This window comes from Leptidea sinapis, chromosome 25 (genome assembly GCF_905404315.1).
Source record: "Leptidea sinapis chromosome 25, ilLepSina1.1, whole genome shotgun sequence".
NCBI lineage: Eukaryota > Metazoa > Arthropoda > Insecta > Lepidoptera > Pieridae > Leptidea > Leptidea sinapis.
In genome coordinates, this window is record NC_066289.1 from 10,331,366 (window position 1) to 10,340,558 (window position 9,193).

The 9,193-nt window shown below is 38.0% G+C and overlaps 1 protein-coding gene across 1 annotated transcript in view; it reads right to left on the reverse strand.

The window, feature by feature from the left end:
* The window catches only part of LOC126972188 (uncharacterized), a 46,870-nt gene extending 43,934 nt beyond the window's left edge, over positions 1-2,936 (reverse strand). Inside the window, exons 1-2 of the mRNA XM_050818816.1 lie at positions 2,574-2,936; positions 467-642 (exon numbers count right to left, since the gene is read on the reverse strand). Of these exons, the coding sequence (XP_050674773.1) occupies positions 467-642; positions 2,574-2,692 (295 nt within the window). The 5' untranslated portion in view covers positions 2,693-2,936. The remainder of the gene's footprint in view (positions 1-466; positions 643-2,573) is intronic.
* Positions 2,937-9,193: the final 6,257 nt, after the last annotated feature.

Below are 9,193 nucleotides of genomic sequence, written 5' to 3' on the forward strand. Positions count from 1 at the left end.
GTAGATACTATCAGGCCCAGAGACTTAGACTTTGCTAGGAATATTCCTTCATATTATATGGATCATTCAGAATTTTTTTTTTTTTATTTTCTTTTAGTTGATAATTAATTTCCATTTTTATGAACAGACAGTTTTTTTTCAAAAAAGTGGCTGTCATCATCACATCTCATCTGTCAAGTTAACATTTATGGAAAGCATTACCCGGTCCAACACACTATACTTTATATGGGACGAGATGAATAGACTTTGTTACCAGTAATATTTATTAACTGTTAGTCTGTATACACAATGTATATGAGGCAGGCAGGCAATCAGAACACTTAAAACTCGACTAATGGCCGCATGTATCCTACACCTGTGGCATATTTTCATGCAAATAGATGGCAGTAAGATGCCACCAGAATTTATCAAGATCTATTAATATTATCTATATTCAGTTGAATTTAAAACTAGAAGTTATTCTTACCTTTACTTATATCGACTTTCATCGTAGTAACTTGGTCATAAAGTGCCGCACAGATCCATGTAAGCATCAACAACCACAGCACCAATGTACCGCGAACAGCCCAGCATACTGCACACTGCACTTCGCTGCCAATGTTTGGTTCAACAACTCTAGGTTGACCTCGATTCCTCTCCTTCCTGTTAACAATATCATATAACATTAGTCTTTCAAAAGTTTTTGATCCGTGATTACATAATTTATTATATCTACTGGGTGATCCTCATAACATTTTTGATGTTCCAAACAAATTTTAATAAAATATATCTTTTCTCGATCTATTTTTTATTAAACCATAAGAACTAGCTCATCTATATATATAAAAATGAATTGCTGTTCGTTAGTCTCGCTAAAACTCAAGAAGGGCTGGACCGATTTGGCTAATTTTGGTCTTGAATTATTTGTGGAAGTCCAGGGAAGGTTTGAAAGGTGAATAAATATGAAAATGCTCGGAATTAAATAAAAACAACAATTTTGTTTTTCGTTTGATGTGTCCCCCGTCGTTCAGAAATCAAATTGAAAGAATAGTTTAAAATGAATAACTAATTAGAATCTTTATATTATCTTTCTAACTTTCTCAGGAGGTAAAACATAAACTTAATTTTAGCTAACTATAGTAGGTAGATTAACTACAGTTGTTAACTATCTATTAGATTATTTTTATGTAGACTGATAAGTCATATGTTTGAGAGTGACAATGAAGTATGACATAGGCTTAGAATGCAACAAGTTCATGCAAATCAAACAGCCATAATATTGTCATTTGAGCTGACAAAACACCTTCCGGTGAACACACAAGCAGTTTTAATACACCCACCATTGACGAAGTGGCTGTTGTCATTGTGGGAGAAAATTTACAAGCTAAAGCAATTATTCTTATTTCCAATATTTGTTTTGTATGGACATATTTTCTTTTATTGACAAATTCATAAAGGCATAAAAAGGCAAATCTTAATATATACAAATCTTGATGTTCGTTTACAGTGAATTCCTAAACTAATGAATGGATTTTAATGGACTTCATGGAGTGCAATTTAGTCCAACTTGAGAGATAGGATACTCTTTATTTCGATTTGGGACCCATAATGATTTTTATTTTCAATATTTGTTTTGTGTGGATATATTTTCTATGAGAGAATTTATTTATGCACAGTTTGACAGTTCTGCTGTGAAACAATTTCATTATAACAATGGGGAACATATTTTCGAAATAATTCATGATGTTATGAAATATTATTGAAATTTAATTGCTATTATCTTAATATATATCAATCTCGTGTCACAATGTTTGTCCTTAATGGACTCCTAAACTAATGAACGGATTTTAATGGGGATTACTTCATGGAGTGCAGTTTGGTCCAACTTGAGAGATAGGATAGTTTTTATTTCTATTTGGGACCCAAAATTATTTTTATTTTCAATATTTGTTTTGTATGGACATATTTTCTATGAGAGAATTTAGTGACGCACGGTTTGACAGTTCCGCTGTGAAACAATTTCATTATAACAGGAGCATTTTTTACAAAATAAATCTTGATATTTTGAAATATTATTGGCAAATTCCTATAAAACTGCATGTTTTATTTTAATAATCTACAGAACAACGTCTGTCGGGGCAGCTAGTAATATCATATAATTCTTCTTTTGGCACAATCAATATACCTAACATTTGTTTAATTTATCTTATCTTTAACTGAGTGTTTGATATTGAAAGTTTGATGAGTGTTACTTTTCAAACTAAATTGAAAGCATATTTCATTCAAGATAACATACAAGAGATGAGTTTATATCAAATATGAAATATATATATACATAAATCTCATCATATGATTAATAAAACCTTAGATAATTTAAACTTACAAAGACTTCGACAACTGTAAACATGTCGCAAAAAATAGGGGCGAACTGTTAGCCTCTATTTTCAGCAACACGTAGTCGTCATGTACACGGTAAAAGTAATAAACCTGGCTTATTTTCATGCGTTGTCTAACAGCAAGAGACTACTAGAAGGATTAATGTTTCGTCGAATAAAACATACAAATACCTACTGATAATTTCCTGAGATACTAACCTAGTGATTTTCTTCTTCCTACTAGGAATAATTTCTAGTTGTAAATCTTCAGATTCTTCGTCACTGGATAAGTCCAACAGGCGAAACTTCTCTCTGTTTGGTTTGGAAGGAATAGACATTTTCTAATCTTCATAAACAACATAACGTGAAATGGTGGCGGATATAATACAATCTATTTTAATTGTTTGATACATAAATAACCTGAAAATAGCAGAACATAGCAAATTTCTTGACAATGCCTGTAAATAAATTCAATTCAGATGTTTAGCTATTTAAAACTAATTATATATTTTAGTTCTCATAGTCACGAAAAAAATGCAAAAATAATCGTCAAAAGTCAAAACATAAACACACTTCACTTCGACGATAATAATATTTTCTTTTATTTTTTTGTTTTGTAATTCAGCAGTCAGCTGACGGCGTACGCTTGACGTTGACATTGATGGAATGGTTTGTATTGAGTTCTTTAAACTTTGGAGTACCGTCGTGTTGGCTTTGGTTGACACACGTGTGGTGTTTTTCGGAGTGTTTTTTTTGTTGAAAAGTGGCCGGTTTTTGTGTTTTACCTATTGTTTATTGGTGGTGGTGTAATTTAGTGTGTTGGGAATGGAGGTGGAACCCCCTCCGGTTCCACCAGACCCCGATGGGTCTAGAAATACGTCTCGACAGGCTGCCTCCTCTCGGAAGCGGCATGTCGAATCCGATGAGCCCGCTACAGAAAGCGGGAAAAAATCAGGTTTAAATCCGCCCCAAGCGTCCGTACAAACTATACACGCATCCTTCGTTCGCTGAAGGCCCTAAAGGTTACAGTAGGGATGACAAAGGTCCGTTTATAGTTCACGTTTCCAGGGAGGTCTCGGACCCATCTGCAGGCACATCTATCCGTGCATTGAAGTTTGGACTACACCAAAACAAATTCACGCACATTGTTAAGGACGGTGTTAAAAGTGTTGGCTGCAACAGAGTAAGTGTCGAATTTTCAAACGCTCAAGCAGCTAATGACTTTCTAAGTAACCAAATTCTGACTTTGACAAAATATAAAGCAGTAATTCCGACTTTTAATATTACTCGGATGGGCCTAGTCCGAGGTGTCCCTGTGGACTGGTCTATGGAGGACTTTGTCGAATCCCTAGAGCTACCGATTGGCTGTGGCGAGGTTTTGAAAGCCCGCCGCTTAAACCGCAAGAACATCATTGAAGGTATTGTCGAGTGGGTACCCACTCAATCGGTTGTTTTGACTTTTAGAGGCCAGATGCTTCCCTCCAAAATTTTTCATTTTATACGTCCCTTCCCGTGCTGTCGTTTTGGCCACGTTAAAGCACAGTGTAGGTCTAAGCCCAGGTGTTGCAGATGTGCCCAGCTCCACACAGGTGAGTCCTGCGATGTTCCAAAAGTAAAAGCTTCCTGCTTACATTGCTCAGGCAGTGATTTTGCGTCGGATAAGAACTGTCCAGAGTTTTTACGCCAAGAAAACATAAAGCGTGTTATGTCTCAGAATAATATATCGTATATAGATGCATCGGCTCGTTTCCCCCAGTCCGCAGGTCATATGCGGAGATGACAAGGGAGTTCTTCTCCTCTCCTACATTCTCCCCTCTGCCCGTTAACTCTTCCCAACCTACCAACTCATCTCAACCCAGCTCCAACCCTAAAAGATCCTATCGAGAGACAATTATTCGTTCTCCTCGCCCCCGTACCCCCTTACCAAAGGGTTACAACAAGCAGGCCCATGACGCTATCATCAATCTCCCACCCTCCTCTCTACCCAATGGCTGTGCTCTTGGCAACAGCCAACCCGACTTCCCTCAATCCCAAGGAAAAATGTTAGAAGACCTTTCGTCATATCTCCTCAGCATCGTTGCTCCATGCAGCGAACTTCCATTACCGCTCAACGTTGCCCACAATCTAATCTGTCTTTTTAAGATCTTGAACAATGGCCCCAACAGTTCTTCTGCAATGGAACTGCAAAAGTATCCGTGCTAAGAAACAAGATCTTATATCATTAATTAACCTTCATAGCCCTGTTATAATTGCCATCTCGGAGACATGGCTGAGGCCTGGAGCCCGATTTCAGGTCCCTGGTTTCTTCTGTTTGCGGGATGACAGAGATGACGGCTATGCGGGTAGTGCAATTTTCATTCGGCAAAACATTTCGTTTTCTTCTATTCCTATCCCCCCTCACAGATATTATCCCCCCTATTACCCTAATCAGAACCAAAAATCGGCAGTAGATCTATCTCTTTCTTCAACTTCCCTTGCATCTCAGCTATCCTGGCAAACTCTTCCTACTACCTATGGTAGCGACCACTTCCCTATTATCCTTACTCTAAATAATAGGACAATTCCTCTCCCCATTCCTAACCCTTTACTAAAATATAAATTGGGGAACGCAGATTGGTCTCGCTATGCTCAAACCGTGGATGATTTGTTGGACTCCCTTCCTGATCTTCAGAGTGATGGTAACCTCTTGACTTACTATGAACAGCTTGTCAAATCTTTTATTTCTTCGGCTGATTCCAATATTCCCCGTAAAAATCTTTCCGTCTCATATAATTTGCCTGCCCCTCCCCGGTGGGATGGGGAATGCAAAAACTTGTTCAATAAGAGAGTGGTAGCAGAGAAAGAGTGCGCAGCCCAAATGACAGAAGAGAACTTCATGAAATATAAACGTATTGATGCTAAAACTAAAAGGATGGTTTCAAAGAAGAAAAAGCTTGGCTGGACTAAGTTCTGTGAATCACTTAACCCCAGATCGCCTTCTTCTATTGTTTGGCTAAACATAAGAAGATTTCGCAGAACTCTTAACTATTCTCACTCACTAACTCAAGCCTGGGAAAAAAGCATCAGATCCCAATGCATACAGACCTATTGCACTGTCATCCACCTTAGCAAAAGTTACGGAGATCCTCCTTAAGAACCGATTAGAGTTGATCATGGAAGGCAGAGGACTGGCCCCTTCGCAGTTCGGTTTCCGTAAGGGCCACAGTACTGCAGACAGCCTCAGTTTACTGACTACAGACATTCGAACTGCCTTTGGTAAGGGTGAATACCTTGTGGGTGTTTTTATCGATGTAGCCTCTGCATATGATAATGTACTTCTTCCGTTGCTCAGGCAAAACTGCACCAGCTGAGTGTACCGCCGAGGATAACACATTTCATATGTAACCTGCTTTCTGGCAGGTCAGTTATTGTTAAACACCAGTTTTCCAATATCCCACCCAGATTAGTGTGGAAAGGTCTTCCCCAAGGCTCTGTTCTCAGTTCTTTGCTATACAGCATATATACTCAGGATCTAGAACTGTCCGTTAATAATTTTTGTAACATCTTGCAGTATGCTGATGATATTGTCCTTTATCATAGCTCAGGCTCTGTAGAGGAAATATCCCAATGCCTCAACTCTGCTTTGTACTATTTAGGGCAATGGCTCTCCAACCACGGCCTATCTTTGTCAGTGTCTAAATGCCAGGCAGTTGTGTTTACAAGGAAGAGATCTATCTCTACCTTTAGCTTTTACTATGAGGACCAACTCATCAACTTGGTAGATAAGGCAAAGTTCCTTGGAGTTATCCTTGATTACAGACTGAACGGATTGGCTCATACCGAATATGTAATTAATAAATGTAAAAAGGGCATCAATGTTCTACGCGCAGTAGCGGGAGTCTGGTGGGGTGCTCATGCCTACTCCCTGAAACTCTTATATAATGCTTTAGTTCGTAGCTATATTGATTACTGTTCGTTTGTTTTAGACCCCTTAAAAAAAACAGTGTCTGAGAAGCTAAATAAAATTCAATATCGTTGCCTCAGAAATATTCTGGGTGCAATGAAGTCTTCCCCCACTAACGCTCTACAAGTCGAATGTGTTGATCCTCCTTTACATCTCCGACGGCAATACCTATTTGACCGATTTGTCAGCAAAATGTTACAGCTTTCCTCCCACCCATTGTGGACCAAATTGGACCAGCTATCTCAAGTCCTTAGCCCACGCAATCCCTCTTCTTATCTATTGGATAGTTTCCTTAAGTTTACCAATCTCCCTCATCCCTTGTTATCTTTATCGATGAGTCCTCTATTCTCCACATTATATAAAGCCCTGGTTTTCAATCCTTCCATCGTTACTTATCTTGGTTTGGTCAAAGGAGCCCCCGATACTTATTCGAAATTTCAATGCTTAGTTGATCAGAATTGGTCAAATCACTTTCTTATCTACACTGATGCTTCAAAGATGTCTCATCAAAGTTGTGTTGGCGCAGCCTGCTGGGTCCCCAGCTTTAAAGTCATTTTACAATTCAAATGTCCTCCTGAGTCTTCGGTGTTTACAGGAGAGGCTGTTGCCTTATTAGAAGCAATCCTGTTTACCCGCTCCCATAACCTGAATCAAACTGTTATTTTTACTGACTCTATTAGTTGTTTATCATCCATCAAGGAAAACCCATTCCGGAGTAAGTCAAGACATCCAATTATTCTTCAGATTAGGGAGGCTCTATTTTCCTGTCATCAAAATGGAATAAATTTAACACTTGTCTGGATTCCAGGTCATTCTGGCAGTGTAGGCAATGAAACAGCAGACTCTTGTGCTAAATCTGCTATACAAATGGGTTCTTATGAACATTATAAAAATAGTTCCCAAGATCTGAGTGCACTTTCTAAAACTTATCTCGACAAGTCCTGGAATACATACTGGAATGAATCAAAATTGGTTAAAGGTAAATTCTATGCCTCAGTCCAACCAGATATACCAAGGCGTCCATGGTTTTTTTCCCACAGATATGCAGACAGATGGGTTACCTCCACAATATGTCGCCTACGTCTTGGTCATTCCAGCACACCTGTCCACCTGCACAAGATCAGAGTTAGAGATCACTCCTTGTGTGAATGTGGCTTGGACGACGGTACTGTATCTCATATAATATTTTCCTGTCCTAAACTTCATCCCCTTTATGACGTTCTTCCACCTAAATTTCCCCGTCCAGTAAACGTTGAATGTTTGTTAACGTCTGTGTTTAGTCCTTATTGTAATTTTTTATGTAAATATGTCAAATATAATAATATTAAGTTGTAAATATGTAATGTAGAGTGTATTTTGTATAATATTGTGTTGTCCCAGGCTAGAAACTAACCATATTATAAAATAACACTATACTCAAAAAAACCTGCCACTTATAAATTATCCAAATTAAATTCATACAAAATTTCCATAACGTGTCTCTTCAATTCCACTCGACATTGGCGAAATAATTTGCGCCCGACTGATGCAGCCACACGCTATATCACAAAAATTGAATTGAATTGAATTCTTTAAACTTTAGAGCATTGGTAACAACAGTAACAAGACCAACAGGTGAAATCAAATTAGATTATAATTACCGGTTACAATAAAAACCCAAACCTCCGTTAGGATTTAAGAAAAAATCTTGATGTAGGAGAGATCTCCATTTTTTCAATACGTTTTTTTGGAATGGCTTGATCTCCGCTCATGCTTAATATTTTTATTATTTAAGTACGGTTTTTTTGTAACAAGTCCTTAATAATATTATGTCAAACTATAATAGGATTATTGTCAGGTTTAATAACAAACCAATCATCCACAGAAACTTAAGAAGAAATGAACCAAAATTGCTTTGTGTAAATTATATGTAAAATTTGATGTTATATAGTTATTTGCGGCTGCATCATGTACCGGGTCGCCTTCTTCCCTCAAATATGTGCAACGGGATCGATAGCTAGTCAATGTGTCTGTCTGGTCGACCTGTTATAGTTAACTACTCATGGTAATTGTTAGTTAGAATAATTATTAATAATTATGACAGTAATCACAACCATCATGTTCACAAAGCATACAAACAACAAAAGCGGTATACGGAAAAGCTCAATATTTGGTACCCACACAAGTTCAATGAAGGTAACAACAATGAACCGTGTACACATTTGCTATACTTTATTGAGACTTAATGAAATCGAACTGTTTTTGAAAAGTGTTTTAAGTGACCAACACTGCTCATGAAAAGTAGATCACGTACGCCAAGAATGTCCGAAAAACGTCGTAGTCAAATGTCGGCCAGGCTCACAGCCGGTGGGTACCCCAGGGCTATCTCGCAATAAGATGATGCTGAAATTTTATCACCAGACAGATGTGTGTAGTTTCATTACGATAACCTTAGCCTAAACACATCTATAGCCAGTCTCGAGCTTGAACTTTTAGATTTCCACATGTTTACGTTTCTTCAGAAATCTTGACGCAGTGTCAAGAGGATTCCTGAACTACTACAAGATGGCAAAAAGTCATCGAACAAAATAATACTTAACTACATAATGTAACAAAATTTTGGAAAAATTAAATGTCTTCAGTAAGTCTAAGAAAATTTTCCCTAACCATAAATAGGTTTTAAGATCGGAACGCATTACAGCGGCACTGCGCTGCGCGTCGCTAGACGGTACCTACCGCATTACAACTGCAGTAAGCGGCAGCTCGCGTCACTTCTATAGCAGTTTGCGTGCAAGCAACATTACAAGATGAGCGATAGTGACGGGGAATAGGTCATTATTTTATTATTGTGTGCAGAAGAAGAACCTATTAATGGATGAGAGAAAAAAATACTGCACTGCGTGTCACGGCGCTGCGC